At 30.8% G+C, this 16,851-nt stretch overlaps 2 protein-coding genes across 2 annotated transcripts; one reads left to right on the forward strand and one right to left on the reverse strand.

Moving 5' to 3' along the window:
- Positions 1-3,194: 3,194 nt before the first annotated feature.
- On the forward strand, positions 3,195-5,923 carry LOC108226193 (myb family transcription factor PHL11-like). Its single transcript, XM_017401136.1, has 6 exons — positions 3,195-3,357; positions 4,383-4,459; positions 4,814-4,850; positions 5,293-5,380; positions 5,628-5,691; positions 5,786-5,923. Exons 1-6 carry the CDS (start codon positions 3,195-3,197, stop codon positions 5,921-5,923), a joined length of 567 nt encoding a protein of 188 aa, XP_017256625.1.
- Positions 5,924-8,950: 3,027 nt separating this feature from the next.
- LOC108228146 (uncharacterized) lies at positions 8,951-14,873 on the reverse strand. The gene is made up of 5 exons (XM_017403640.2): positions 14,607-14,873; positions 12,984-14,121; positions 11,733-12,487; positions 10,922-10,978; positions 8,951-9,563 (listed from the first exon to the last, which is right to left on the reverse strand). Exons 2-5 carry the CDS (start codon positions 13,963-13,965, stop codon positions 9,318-9,320), a joined length of 2,040 nt encoding a protein of 679 aa, XP_017259129.1. The 5' UTR covers positions 13,966-14,121; positions 14,607-14,873; the 3' UTR covers positions 8,951-9,317.
- Positions 14,874-16,851: the final 1,978 nt, after the last annotated feature.

A 16,851-nucleotide genomic window follows, 5' to 3' on the forward strand; every position in this document is an offset into this window, starting at 1 on the left:
ATAATTTTCTAATATAACACCCTTATATTAAGTAAAATTTAATAGAAATGATTTCGGATTATAAAATACATTGTACATTTTAAATCCTTATTAAAAATATATGAAATAGGCTTTTAAATCATGTAAACTGAGTTAAATTGAGTGAGATGTATATTTAAACTTCATAACCGAACTTTGATCATTTATAATTCATTTAGTTTATCTCCGGTTTATATGATTCAAAAGTCTACTTCATGTTTTTTTTTTTACGAAGATTCCATTATATAATTTATTTTACACTCTAAAATCAACTTTATTAAAATTTTACATACTAAAAGGGGTGTATTGGATTGGGATTTTAAAACTCTTTTTTTTTTGCATTAATGAAATCCGAGGGTATACGATTGGGATTGTTTGAAATCCATTAAAATCTTGAGGTATTCAATTGAGATTTTAAATTATGCTACAAAATTTGGTGGCATTCAATTGGGATTTTAAATTATGCTTTAAAATCTGATGACATTCAATTGGGATTGTTTAAAATCTATTAAAATCTGATGGTATTCAAATGCTGATAGATTTTTTTGCATTTTATAAAATGATGGATTTTGTGGCATTCTTCAGTGTATTTTAAGTTTTTTGAAATCCCACCAAAATCAATGGGATTTTGAAGTATTGTGCTTAAATCCTAAATCCTATCAACTCTGCGATATTTTATCAAGAATCCGCACAAAATCAAAATCACATACCATCTATTAAAATCCATAGACTAAAAACAATCCATTAAAATCTCTATCAAATACACCCACGTAAGTTATCATCGATAGCAGTCAAAAATATGATGGTATCAGAGGAAAAGTCAATTTCACAAGTGTACCACAGTGAATATCTCTTAAAATTTGATGGTATTTAATTGAGATTGTTTAAAATTCATTAAAATCATGATATTCAAATGTTAATCGGTTTTTTCGGACTTTGATTCTTTGAGACTTGTTCGGTGTATTTTAACTTTTTCTGAAATCCCCTCAAAATCACAAAAATTGTGCTTAAATCTTAAAAAATCCATTTATCAAAAATTTGCACAAGCACAAAATCAAAATCAAATATAAACCATCAAAATCATTAAAAACAATTGATTAAAATCCTAGCTGAATATACCCCTCAAAATAAAGATAGTCTCCGCATTTTTCAAGATAAATACAGATGTTATAGAAAAAGCATTAGAAATTAAGTACTTATATTTTTTAACATTTGGCCCAATTTTGGGGAGTTTTTATATAAAATTTTAAGGATTCGTTTCAAAAAAAATGTATTTATTTAAAAAAAAATTAGATATAAATGTTAAGAAGATATTTTATATTCGTTATTTTAAAAAACAAGAGCTTATTTCAGAAAAAAGATGAGTTGCGTGTACTTTTCGCCAAAAATAATCTTTTATTTCTGAAAAATAAGTTTAGGTAAATGGTTATAAGAAATATAAAAAACAAATAAACATTTTAAAAAAAAATTAATTATGTATTTTTTTCAAAAAAAATAGTACTCTCTCGTATTGGCTGACATTAAACAACACTAGGATTATTCTAGTTTTAAATTCAATTAAAAATTATGTAATCGAGATTATTAATTTATCATGACAATTTTAACAAAAAAATATTTATTTAATTAAAAATAAATTATTAATTATATATGATATTGGACATAAAATTTAATAATTATATTCACATATAATTTATATCATTGTTTCATATTTAAAAGTTATAATATTTAAGATATAAATTTTAAATTCCCTATAATTATATGAAAAAATGATTTATTGATGTATATATATACTATAATTAAAAAATATGAAAATTTAATATAATAAATTCAAGATAAATATTTTCTAAACTATATTTATACAACAATTATTATCTCTGAATTTAAAATGAATCAAGATATTTAGCTTATAAAATATTAGCCAACAGACCATGGACTTGAAGGATTAAGGCATTCGGTAATAGCTAAATCACTTTGTCCCATCATAGCTAATCATAGCTCTCATGCAAGGAATGTCTTAGATTCATGGAAATGTTGTAATGAATCCTTCAAAGTACTGTTTGATCAAAGTCCAACTGATATTAATCTCCATGTTGATGGAAATGATTTTGAGATTAGACTGGTATTGACATCATTGGAGAATATATTTTTCTTTTCTCTGTGCTATTGTGTATCTTGTCTATACAAGACAAATGCATTATTGTGACTAAATAATAAATTTGTACTGAATATAATAAGATAAAAGAGATATTTAGAATTAATCACTTAATGTTGTGTATTAAAATTAGTTTAATAGCATCTTCTTAGTTAAAATATTTGCTTAAAGTGATGTAAAATATTGATTAAGTTAATGATTATGATATATGATGTATGTATGAATTTATCATCTCTTAATAAAGGATAAGTTTGTAAACAAGTATGCTTTGTGAATATAATAATATAAAAAATTATTAATTAGTAGTAATCGCCTTTTGTGCATTAGATATAATATAGAGTATTGCTTGATTAAAATAATTGTATAAAGTGATTTAAAATATTGATCACTTTGAATTTCCTGGACTTGAAAATAGTTTGTTGAACTTGCAAATAATTATTTACAATTTCAACAAATTTAATATAATCGATATTTTACATTACTTTAAGCAATTATTTAAACTAAGGTCATGCTCTTATACTAATTCTAGTGTATAAAACTTGGTGACTAATGTTAAATATTTTCATTACAATATTATATTCAAAGACATATTTTAATATAAATTAATTCCTCATTCACTCAGTCCTATATATATTTGTCCTATATATATAAGAGACCATAAAATTCCACAACATCATATATAATTTTTATGGTGGATCATACAAACTTACAAATTTAGCAAAATTAAGATGATCAATATTCATATCACTTAAAGAATTAATTCAAATGAGGAGATGCTCTTATACTAATTCTAATGTACAAGATTATGTGATTAATACTAAATATCTTTTTTATATTATTTTATTCAAAATATACTTTTTTATAAACTTATTCAATAACATGTAATCTTTCATCACTCACCCACTATATATATATACAAGTATAAGAAACAGAAAACCCTTCAACATTTAGACAGCGCCGCAGAGAGAAAAGATCTAGTTGAGTTTTCACCACACCTCTTTAAAAATTCGCCTACAACATTGCCATGAATGCAAGCCACTCCATGCAAGGGCCGCAAGCCCCAAGGGGAGTTCAAGAAGATGCCATAGTCCTTCAATTCGATCGTCTCTTAGACGGACAGGGAAAGCCTCGTCTACGCTGGACAAAAGAGCTGCATGATCGATTTCTTGAGGTGGTATTTGAACTGGGTGATTTTTTTAGTAAGTTTTCTTTGTCCATCTCATTCACAGAATTTTAACTTTAATCTCTTTGTCAAAATATTTGATTTTAATTATAACACACTCATTGTATGTTTAATTGTTAGACTCTTATGCATCTATCTATTTTTAGATTTGTTCATTGTATGTTTAATTGTTAGACTCTTATGCATCTATCTATTGTTAGATTTGTTAAAATTTAAAGCCTATGAAACCATATGCAACCTTTGCCTTTACATAAAACATTTTATAATCTGTTTATTTAACAAATCTGCTAACATTGCAAAGTTTTCCAATTACAAAATCCTCAATTTGTGTTCTATAATTAAAATAATAATATAGCATGTTTATGTTTTATTTTCGTACAAGAGATAAAATGTAACTAATATCTATGTACAGAGTGAGTATACATGTATTACAATATCGTATGTTTGTATATATTAAAGAATTTATCTGCAATTTATGAAATAAATATCTAAAAAAAATGTCAACTTCTTAAAAAGATTGAATGGTACTTGAAAATGTATATCATTTTACTATTATTTTTGTTAAAAAATTATACCATTTGCTTCATATCATTCCCATTAAATAGAAAATTTAATATTAATATTATTTCACCTACTACATTCAACCATTTTATTATATTTATCAATTAAATACTAAAAAATTCCATCATTTTTAAAAAAAATCTTTTTATTTTTTTATATCTATAACTTTTTTTAAATTCAATATGTCATCCAAGCAAAAAGAACTAGATGGAAATGTTATCTTTAAAAAATTTTCTACACATTTCAAAAGTTAAAAAAATTATCTTTTATCATCTATTGTGTCCCGTTATGACACAAATTCCAATATTATTTCATAATGTGTTTTTCTAATTTGAGAAGATGTTATTTTATTATACTATACTCAATATCATGTATTTTCATATGATATTCCTACACAATAATTAATTGATGATAAATACTATCCAAAATATATTTTCATAATTCATTTTTCTTATTATTATCTTATAGGTGTGAAGGCTAAAGACGTACTAAAGAAGATGAATGTGGAGGGGCTGACAATCGACCATATCAGGAGTCACCTCCAGGTTTAACTACTTTGTTCTGCATTATGTCTGTTTTAATTTGATTTAATATTTAAAAAATCACACATCTTACTATCTTAGATTAATATTATATATATATATATAATATATATATATTATTGTACTTATATTTACTTATTATACTTAGAAAATATATAGTTAGATGTGAAGTTAAGTATTACAAAAAATAATATATAATTCTTTTGGAATAATCATAAAAATATACTAAGTTAAGATATAGACATTATATAAAAATAATTTTTTCCAGAAATACAATTAAAGATAAAGAAGGCAGTATTATATCTATATATTGGAATGGTAGTCATTGTTCTTAGTTACAGTTGTTTATCATTGCAGAGATGTCGAGAGCGCACCAAAAAATCAAAGTCTCAAGGTAAGATTCTTAACGTGTTTATCTGCTATCATATTAAATTCTTAAATTATTTTTCTTTAATCTTTCCAAATTTTATTATTGCATATAAATTAGTTTCATCGAATTATATATTAATTACTATTTATTACAAATATAAATATATATATATATATATATATATATATATATAATATGATTATTGTCTGCATCAATTTAACATCTTACCACAATAATAAAGTCAATTTTTTATGTTGAAAATGATGTTCTCTCGTAAATTTTGCTAACCGATTATAGTATATTATTGATATTAAAATTATTGAAAAAAACAATAAAAAGAGCTACGATTATACAGATGTTTAGGAAAACATATACTATATCATATATAGTATTTTTAATTATTTCCTCAATAATTTGTTCAAAACCAAAACCTATTTCCTCAATAATAATGTAATAATCATTTTAGGTAACCAGAAGAGCGTTAATAGCCACTCTCAACTCTCAGGGGAAGGATCCTCAGCATCCAGGTCAAGATCAACTGCTCCTGTAAACGGGTAATTAAGATGAAGTTTATATTCATGCATCTCTTATTACAAATTACAAAAACACAAAACTGCTTGGAGTTGAAAATTCAGTATTGTCATACATATTTAAATATTTGATGTCTTGTGTATACAAATGTTTTTCAAGATGATATACAAAATTTGACTAATTTTGTCAGAATATAAATACAGTATTAAATATTTTTAACGAAATAATTGTTATACTATCTGCTCATTATATTTTCCCTCGTCCCTATAGGAATGGTTTGGAGACCTCTCAAGCTCAAGTTGTAGGGTATGGAAATTTTCCACAGAGTTTTGAGGTATAAACATTTTTCTAAACAACAAACACCAATGCAAAATTACTTGTCACTGATATTCTTTTCCTTGCAACTTGACATGTGTCATATGATGCAGGCTCCAAATTACCATCAGAATCTTGTGTCTGCACAAATGGGAGACGATGGAGATGACTCCGTACTGGTTCCAAATTACTTTTTGGAACGCCTAGGATACAATGGAAGCAATGCAAATAGTTCAAACTTTGGCTTTTGAGGATGGTTCCGGAGATCATGGAGATGCAACGGTTCAAACTTTGCCCTTCGAGGACTGTTGCAATTTATTTTCCTATTCTTGCATTTATTTTCAGACATTTGATGTTCTTGTTGAACCAATGTAAACTGTTTCCAAATTTGATATGACGATTTGTGGAGGTTATTTAATTTCTAAATTCTGGAGATTATTATTTTTAAATTTGGTATTATTGGATGTTTAAAATATATGAGGATGAAACATACATCTATTTCTACTTGATTGTATGTACCTATATTTTCAGCTGATGTAATATAAAAGATTACACGCAGCTAAATAGAACTAAACCAACAAGGTGGTGAGCACGATTGGATAGTTCGGTGATGGATTTATCCTCTGTTGCAACCTTGCGAGGGCTCAGGTCTCCATCCTTGATTTCTGTATCCTCAATTGCCGGTTGGATCACCATAATTACCACCCCCATGCATCCTCCACCGACAAATTATACTAGCTAGCTTCACCACCAGTAGATGAACTATTCGGGAAACCGCCAGGCCCACCCCCAACAGCACCATATATATGTGCAGCTGGATTTTTATATGGTGGATAACCACCACCAGTATTCTGATGAGATTGCATGTTCCTGCTGGAATCATGACCTTCATATGTACTTGCATTGTTTGCCACTAGATGCGCCATAGCTCTAATACCAAGTGTAGAAATTAAAAATCCAAAACTTAGGTACTGTATTTTCAGCTGATACAATATTAGATTACACGCAGTTTAAATAGAACTGAACCAACAAGGTGGTAGCATGATCTCTATAATCATGTTGCTTTTTTGGAAAATCGCAAATCTCTGTTCTTACTATCGAGGTGTGTTAGCAGGAGTGTGGTTGGGCATACTAACAGACGTAATTTCCTGTGACTTCTCCACGTTTTCTTTGTTCTTCCACAAGTTTAGGTTTTCTGTTTACTTCCTTAGTCTATGCACATTATTATTTAGTTAGTTTCTTAATAGTTTTGCATGTGAATGACTAGTTGTGCTGTTAGAGTTTTGATTTATTTGAAAATAAATAAAATAATATTCATAACATTCAAAGTTTCAAACGATCAAGTACATCTCCAAATTTATGCGAAAGATTTACATATAATATTACTTAATTTGTGTAGTCCGTCTAATCTGAATGTATTCAATGTTCATGGGAGGAAGCAGGCAAGGCGCAGCCATGACTGAGGTGATGACTGCAGCCGGAATGCCGGATAGATTCAAAAATTACAAGAAAAAAAAAAAATAACGTCAATTATAAGCAATCCAAGTAGAAAAATTGTAGCCCATACTTTTAGTATAAGAGCATCTCCAATGTGAGGTGCCAACCAAAGTTGCTAAACATGCTTATTCATCAAAAATATCAATATTTTATTTTCTCTTTCCTCTGATCCAGGAGGCATAATGACAAATTCTGCTCCCTTCGGGAGTCGAACCTGTGACCAAGAGGATACATGTCCTCTCTTTTAACCAGCTGAAGGCACCCCTCTTATCAATATTCACTCCAATGGTTGGCAATTAAAGTTGTCAAAAATACTATAATTTTGTTTATCTAAAATTAGATAGGATATTATAGGCTTTTATGACAATAAATGAATTTTTCCCATTTTGGGTAGGTGCCAAAGGGTGCCAAAAATTGACAACTTTGCTTGGCACCCCTATCACTCCAATGGGTAGCCAAAAAGATTGTCATGCCATGTCATGCCACATGGCATTTTGGCACCTCTCTTGGCACCCCCATTGGAGATGCTCTAAGTTGCAACCTGCAGCCCAATGTACTACAGCCCAATGCACTAAAATCTATTTACTTAAATAATAGAAATCCATGGCCATACACTAAAATGTAAATTTTAAAAACGATTGATATTATATGTGTGTAGGTGTATAATATTTCAGCAATTCGATTATTCCGGATCTTTTTGTCCCGTCATCTCGATAGTAATAAGAAGGGTTCTTTACTAATTACAATGACATCCCAGACTTCTTCTATATATTCTTTCTTATCTTGTCTTCTCTTTTTTATCCTTTTGAAATTTGTAAGCATTTAGATTTATCCAACTGGGAAGATTTCGGACATAGCTTCACATTAAAACAACCATATGCATTTGATTTTATCATAATTATTTAGGAAAGTTGACTCACCATAATCTCATCATCACATTTTCGCTTAACAGCCTTCAATAAACTCAATGTCTCCGAGTAGGAAGCAACTATAGAACCCGTTATTTCCATTTCTACAAATAACGAAATAAGAAATCAAAAAATTCAAGCATCTCATATTCAAAGGTTTCTGGTATCTCATCTATTCAAGCATATGAAATACTAATACACACAACTGATATACATATAGGTAATTATACATATATAATATAACAGATTTCATATAATCAATAGATAAACTCATAAACATGAATAGTTGAGCAGACAAAGGAAGACATTGTCATTTTGAAGTTTATAGTACAGGAGCTCTATGTGTTCCTCTAAAAACTGAATTGTCGAACTTTTTGCTATGAGGTATCCATTAGACTGTAAATGCTAGATATCATACTATTAAAGGAGCATATCTCATTTGTGTTGTCTTTATAATTTACCATTTTCTAGTATTTATTGTTTTTCGTTGTTCCATTTTCAAGTTGTTTTGTCTCGAGTATGGACCACCTTGCAGGACCTTGCATATGTGGCAAGTTTATTATTTCCTTGTTTTATCTTTTGCACTCTATAAAGATCTGATTCATACGAGATCAAGTGAAATGGAATAATATATTTCTTCCCCATTTCTGTGTTGTCTTTTGTAGTAATGCTTAAATTTGTTCGCCATTAAACTTGTTTACACATGCCTTTCATGAGACATGTTACCTTGTAATTTACTAATATAAATACAGAAGAAAGTGCATGACTTTTTTTCAAACTGCAACACTTCTGAGGCGGAATAATGAAAATAGGGAGCTTTTAAATCACAAGTGAGGCTTGGATTGGATATCGATATAATTTAACAGAGTAACAGAAACAAACAAATTGATTCACTTGATATATCTAATCTAATACACGATAGCTGATAGGAGTGATAGCTCAACATTGGTCAAAATACCTATGTCTCTTTAATAGTATAAGAAGAAAAATCACAACAACGAAGTTTATACAGTCTTGAGCAGAAATGAATAACCTGCTCATCTCTTTTTGCTGGCAATCTAAGCTACAAGGATTAACCAGAAGTCCAGAACTAGGGATATGTCCAAAGATTCGATCCTGTAGATGACTAACTGGTGAACCAGCAAAGACGACTTGGTGGACAGTGAAAAGATAGTGCTGCTTATAGCTAGCTCACAAATTCCTCACCAATAAAAGAATGAAGTAAACCGAGTGGCTGATGTTACTTAATTCTCATGGACTTGAATAGAACTCGTGCAAGCAGCTTGTACATGTGCTTTTTCAAGTACATCTTTTCAACTTTCTCTCTCCCTCTAATTCCCATCTCCTGCCTTGCAGAAGGATTTTGAAGCAGATATCGAAGATTTTCAGAAAGAATGTGAGACCCAGGACGCCCTAAAGGATGAAGAAGACCGGTTAAATTGTGTTCAACAATCTCCTTTGTGCCTCCAGCATCTGTACCAAGTACCTGCATCACAAAATCAAGGCAGAAAGAATGTATGTGAAACAGTGTTTGCTGAGCTTCATGTGTAAATCAAACGGAATTTCTTGCATACTGTTCATCCTGTGGAGAGCTTTTTAAAATATTTCAGCAACACTGAACCATTTTCTGATACAAAAAATTGTGTCTCCTTAAAATGTTGCTTTTACAACACTGGGTTATATAGTTGTCTCATAATTATGGCCTAATGAAAAGTCTCTAGAATCTGATAATAAACATGCTAGAATATGATCCTGGTAAGCCCTCCTCCTAACACCTTGAGGTTTTAGGAGAATTGGTCACTTAACAAAACAAATAAATAAGTGTTTAACTTTTCAATAGTCATGGGCATTGCTTTAGTGTTGGACAGCAAAAATTTTCTATCCAGTCATGACTAATTTTAAGCAATACAATATCTTTTACCATGACAGATAAACTGTGACCAGATGTAAACAGGTGAGGTCCTCAAAACTCATTCTATGATTTGTAAACTAGCACAAGACAGAAAGTACAGGAGTTACTTAAAACCACATCCATACAAACACTTGTTTGTTACCCATAAAAACTCAAGGTTCCTAATTACTGCTTTACTGTATCTGCAAAAGTATCATGATTTTTTTTTTTGCAAATATCATGAATGGAATATTAAACTACTTTTAATACTCCCTCCGTCCCCTTTTATATGTCCCTTACCTTTTGAAAAAATTACGCATCTTAAAAAATGTTGGTTGAGTTTTTTGTTTCCTTGTCTACCCCTAATAATTGCAGTGAATTAAATTGAGTTGTGTGAGCATGTATATTAGTCAGACATTAGAAATTGAATTCCAAGAGTATTCTTTGGAAAAACATTCAAAAAGTTGTTTGAGAGAGAGAGAGAGAGACAAGTATTTGGGAACACTTTTTTTTAAAGGGACTAAAAGGGGACGGAGGGAGTAGAATATAGTTAAGTTGTATGTTATGCTGAAAGACCAAACACCTAACCAAAAGTTCAAAATGTCCCTTTAGATCTTTGCTCACAAACATGAGATGTTTAACTTATCGCACCCATTTTAAAGTGCTTTGAAAATATATTTACTTCTTAATATTCATCTGTATTTCTTTCTTCTTTCTGGAATAAAACTAGTGTCACTATATTTGCATATAGAAAAGAAATACAAGAATAATATGAAGGTATAAATATATTTTTAGTGCACCTGAAATGAGTAAAAAATATATAGATCAGATGTCTTACATTCAAGAGCGAAGGGAATACTTTATAAACACATGGAATTTGATTGGTGGAAGCTGATTTCATTTGTAACATATCAACTACTATAAACAGAAAGCATAAAAAGTTGAGAATGTACCGGAAGTCCAAATGCCATTGCCTCGATCGTAACTCTTCCAAAAGTCTCTCCCAGTCCCTGTACGCAAGATGAAATAAATTAATACCACTTGTTTTGCAGCACTGGTCGTGTCAACATTCGCAATTGCAGATATGGATGGTATAAGTTGGCACACATACATAGCATATACGAAATGTCTTAACCAGAAATCCAGCATAAAGAAACTGAAATATTTAAGTGGCAAAACCCTTTACATTGTACCTATGCAATCTACTCTAAAATGATACACCAACATAATATAGAGAAAAATTTACTTCAACTGAAGCCCATAAATTTGAGATCTTGCTAAGGACAGGTGTGGGGTGCTTCTGAAGGTATAAAAGCTTAGAACACTAGGGTAAATACAGGTCACAAGATTTGCATTCTCTAAAGGTTTTAAAGTTGTACATTTCCTAACAGAAACGAAAAGAACTGCCAGAGAAAGTTACAGAAAATTAGAATTGGAATATATTAAAAGAAATGTAAGAGTTAAAATAATATTAAACACCTCTAAGAGACGCGTAACATTTTTAATAAGAGGAAGAAATATGATCCATTACACAACACTGTGATGTGTTATGTAACAAACATGAATGATAGATGCTGTACGTGCCAATCTGAAGCAGTGCAGCCCCGCAGGGAAAATATTCTGGAGTATATTGGTCAACTATAAAGATGTAAATACCAAATATATGTATACTTGGTAGTAGAGTATTCCATAAGCTATAAACATCTGCACAAGCTACACTAATAATAAGCTTTCTACAATTTATAAAATTTTCAAATTAATCACCTGAGAGTTTATAACATATACATCTGCTGCTGCATAGAGAGAAGCAACACGTGTAGTTGCTGGAGTCCAGAGCACTGACTTTGACAAATTTGGTTGGTGAGATAAAAGCCCTAGTATTGCTTTTACATATTTAACTTTATTGCTCTTAGATCCAACTGACCCAATCAGGACCTTAATAGTTTTTGCCTTCTTATCTACATTATCAGAAAACAGTTTCCTCATATTGCCCAGACGTTGAGCATCAGAGTTATTCATGGACTGATAATATCCATCCTTTTCAGCTAAACTATCAATCGCAACATCATCAAGAAATGATTTTTGTTCAATCATGTACCGTACTGATTCCAGCAGCAAGAAATGGCCCTTTCCAGGATTTATACTGCTTAATGACATCACAAGCATATCATCATCTGTCAACCCTAACTCTTCTCTGACTGACTTTCGAAGTAGCTGCCTTTTCTCCAGCATATTTTCTATGCTAAAAGCTGGGGTATTTAGCGAACAAGGAATGCCTGCAACAAAAGCCAATTCGTCGTTGACAGAAAGTGTGACTAGTGCAGGCTGCATCATCAACTTGATATTTTCTTCCGCACACCAGGCAAGCCATTGCTTAGACTGCAAATCGGATAGAAAAATCAGCATTCTCACACGACTGAGAACACTCTTTGAACGATCAAAGTACTCGCGCCTATTTTCCATTATCCACCATACAATTTGCCGTGAAGCAGTAGCAGTAGAATGGTCAAGGTATTGTTCTGATTGCACAATTAAAATAATCATTAGTAAATGAAAACCATAAACTCATTACCAGTGCATAAAAGACAGTTTCTTTATCTGAGATAATTCAATCAATCTAGTGAACATATCCAGACAAGTAAAATAAACAATAAAATGAAAACAACACCAAGATACCATGTCAGACGTAAACTATCAACAAATATAAATGTTTTGTTTTGACAATGTATGCTTGTTCACAGCTGTGTATGGTGTATACTTGAAATCCTTTACCATCCAAATCAGGACAACTTTTTACGAGATTGTTCAAACCTGTGTATCTGTTGCCACCAACGGATCACAACATCTAATTGCCTACTTTTATTATTTTAAAATTACTTGCTTTAAAGCTTATCTTGGCACTAAATTTGGAAAATTTTTAAGTATAGGCAAATATTTTAAAATTAGGACCAGATTCTAGAAATGAGATAGTTATTAGTTAAAAAGGTTTGTGGAGAAACTAAAGCAATATACTACCTATCCATGATGCACAGACTGCTGATCCTGCAATGACAAGATCTGCCTTCATCGCCTTCTTAAAGCTAACTTTTTCTTTATCTTCTACTATTTTAATCTTTCTTCTAGCAAGCTCAGGCATCAAACCACCCTTTTGGCTAAGAACTACGGCAGAAACTGTTGCCCCACAGCTCAGAAGCTCAGTTGCTAATTCCATCATTGAAAGAGGAGCTCCAGTCATTGAAAGCTCATGAAATACCAACACAAACTTTCTGGACCAAACAAGACGTTGAAATTCACTCCTCCTGTCACAGGTTCCTGACCGCTTCTCAGGACTCCATTCCAAAATGGCATCCTCTAGCGAGCCAAAAGGACCCACAAGAAGCCCATAAGAAGAATTGCTCCTAGGAATGTCCTCCTCCTGCACTTCTTGCACCTCAGTATAATTGTTTACTGTATGTAGAGGTGTTACTTGCTTACCACGAGCCCCCCTGCGTGAACTACGTCTAGATTTCTTGCTCTTCTTCTTTACAAGTATAGGTGGATGAGATGCGGCATCTTTCCCCTTCTTTTCTAAAATCCCATCCATATCCTCTGAATCAGAATGATTTTTACCTACCTGTATCTTAGTTGACGAATTATCTTCATCTACAATCAAGGCCCGACGATGATTTTGTTCAGATACAGGATCTTCATCACTTTGCGTACTTACATTACCAAAAATCCCTTCCTTATTGTCCCCATGAGCCCACCTTGACTGGACATAAAACCCAGCATATGCCCAAAGAGTAATTAAAAGCAGCCACAACACAATCCGATTGCTACGAAACCAACTGGCACTAAAGACACTACTACTTCGACCTTCCTTTCGCGGTGTTCGGCTAGAGTTAATTCTCCGAAATGAAGGAGAATTCCTCGGACTTGATCTTCCTGATAATGAAGACTTCATCTGTTTCCCAAAATTTCTCTGCAAATCTAATCTATTTATATTCACTTCCTCCATTACTCACTTTCAAAAATACGATAATCAGCAACCAATTGCAAAACACATCATTTCTACTAAACCTTTATTTTAAAAGGTCAATACAACTCCAAAAATCAAAATCTCGACTGCACGACAATGCTTCCCGTGCAGCTATAAATATAAGAGATTCTGAATCTGCACAATACAGAAACCAAGCAATCAAGCTGAGATCAGTAAATATCAGTGCATACTTGCCAGATGTCCCGCCTTTACTCTCAGCTAATAAATGAACAAAAATGTTACTTAATACAAGTAACCGACACTACTTAAGCTACGAAGAGGACAATCCAAACACGAATTTGGAAACAATTTATACATACACACACAGATTACACACAATTTGTTATTTATTGAACAACACATGTTGAGTGACACAAGTAATCATCACTAATTAGGCTTAATAAACGACATTGCGAAAACATATAGTGCTGAAATTAGAGTGATTAGAGTACGAAATACAGTGATTGAGATTCAGGCTTTCAGCACATGATAATTGAATATATATGTGTATATATTAAATATTGATATAGTAAAGAGGAGATTGAAATTAGAATGCAGCGTAATTAAGTTAAGTTGAGTAAGCAAATAAATATACAGCGGATCTCTTGATTATGACTTACTGTATCACTTAGATCGCCATAGCTGAGAAGCTGCTAAAAGCCCTTTTAGACACAGATGCAATGTGTATCTGCGTTATACACGTATTTTATATAATACATATATGACGATGGCAGAGAGAGAGACAGGAGATACGTTAAGACTGGGGAGAGAGGGAGAGAGAGAGATAAACAAATAAAAATGGTTAAAAAAATGTGAGCGAGAGAGAGGGGGAGAGAGACAGAGACTTGGAAGGAACGGTGGTGAAGAGATGTTTGGGGGTGGGTTTTAACTTTTGACTTTTTTGGCGGGGTAAATTAAATTGCCTCTTCTGTTGTTTATTTCGAGGGTGTTTGTTTTAGTTTTTTTTTAAGCATAAAAATCAAAAAAGTTTACTCGTACTACTAATTAATAAATTAAAGATACTATATTTTAGAAATTAAAAACTTTATTTTTTTGGTGACTTATTTTTCTTTTTAAAATTTTATTTTTATAAAAATATTTTAAATGATAATTTAGAATACTTTATTATTATATTAATAATTTTATATTCTAATATGTTGTAAACATCAGAAAAATTATCAAAACAAATAAATCAAAAGTTACAAATCCTTTATAGCGGCGATTGTATTTCGAAATACAACTCATCTAAGAACCCTAAAAAACACGAATTATTTCATGTAATAACATCTATTTATGGTTTTTCACATATAATACATTTATACTGTGTATGATTTAAATGTCTATTTCATGTTATTTTTTACAAAAATTTCAAATAATTAAGTTATTTTACAATCTGAAATCAATTCTATTAAATTTTACATAACATGGTAATATTATATGTGGAAAATTATAAATACATGATATTAAAGATAAAATTCGAAAATGTGATGTAGCCATCGAAAAAAGCCAATTTTACGATGATACTGTATAGAATCTCCCTAAATAATACATACAAATTGTTTTAATATTTCAATAAGACATTAATATCTTGGTTTTCTTAACCACAAACGGCAACTATTTTATGATTTTTGTGGGTTTGTGCCTGTGGAGAAGTGGAAACTGTGCATACCATTTGACTATACCAGTAGTATAGTACTGTAATAGATAATTTATATGACGCTTTAACTTTTGGCACACACTTTTAAGTGCTTTGATTGGGTAGTTAAAAATATTATTTTTTGAATTTTCTTTTTCTGAATAAAAATATTGATTATATATTATTATTCAGAAAAAAAAAATTTAAAAAATAATATTTTTAACTACCCAGTCAAAATACTTAAAAGTGTGTGCCAAAAATCAAAGTGTCATATAAAAAAAACAGAGAGAGTATGTAATATGGCTGTCGGTACCACCACTAATACTGCAAATAAGATACTAGTACTAGCTACTAATATCCTAAACAATTTTGTACAAGGAACTACAATTGCTACTAATCTTGGTCCGTCTCCTACAGCATATTATATTATTATTAGTGTATGTATTTTTTATATTATTTCAATATTTTGATGAAAAAGTAAGACATTATTAGATAATCTTACGGAACAATTATCGATTTGTTAATATTGATTTTATCAACATCTTTAGATATGAAGGTCGATGTTCTCCGTGTCAATATTTAGAATTTTAATTGGATCGACGTATAAGCAACATAGAATATTAAAAATGACATCCACGAGTTCTACAATAAACTTATTACATTAAATCAATTTAATATCCCGAATTAAATTGAAACTACGAATCCTCAATGAACTGAATTACAAATCATAGATTGAACTAAAATGCCCCTGGATTGGTATGCACAGTACATAATCTAATACTCTTTCCGTCCCGCTAATTGTTTACGTTTGAACACAGAGTTTACGAAATATGTATAACGTGGTATAAAAAAGAACAAAAATGTGGATTAAGTGGCGGGACCAATTAATTTTTAATGAATAAAAAAGAGATAGCTGAGTAAAGGTAGTGTGAAAAAGAAGGAAAAATTGAGAAATGATGGGATCCATCGACTATCTTTGATAAGTTTTGTAAAGAATTGGATGAAAAATCCAAAAAAACCCGTAAACAAATGGTTGGAACAGAGGGAATACTACTTTGTTAAAACAAGTCCAAGAGATGCCAAGTTATATAACATATAGTAAGAAATGCCCTAAAATATAACTTAGAACATGATATAGCAGTTCAACTTAAAATAGAAACCAGAGTCGAGATGCATCTCGGGTTTAATTGGGAGATTCATAATTTATCACTGTGATACTGAACTCCTAG

Source organism: Daucus carota, chromosome 6 (assembly GCF_001625215.2).
Source record: "Daucus carota subsp. sativus chromosome 6, DH1 v3.0, whole genome shotgun sequence".
In the NCBI taxonomy this organism is placed as follows: Eukaryota; Viridiplantae; Streptophyta; class Magnoliopsida; order Apiales; family Apiaceae; genus Daucus; species Daucus carota.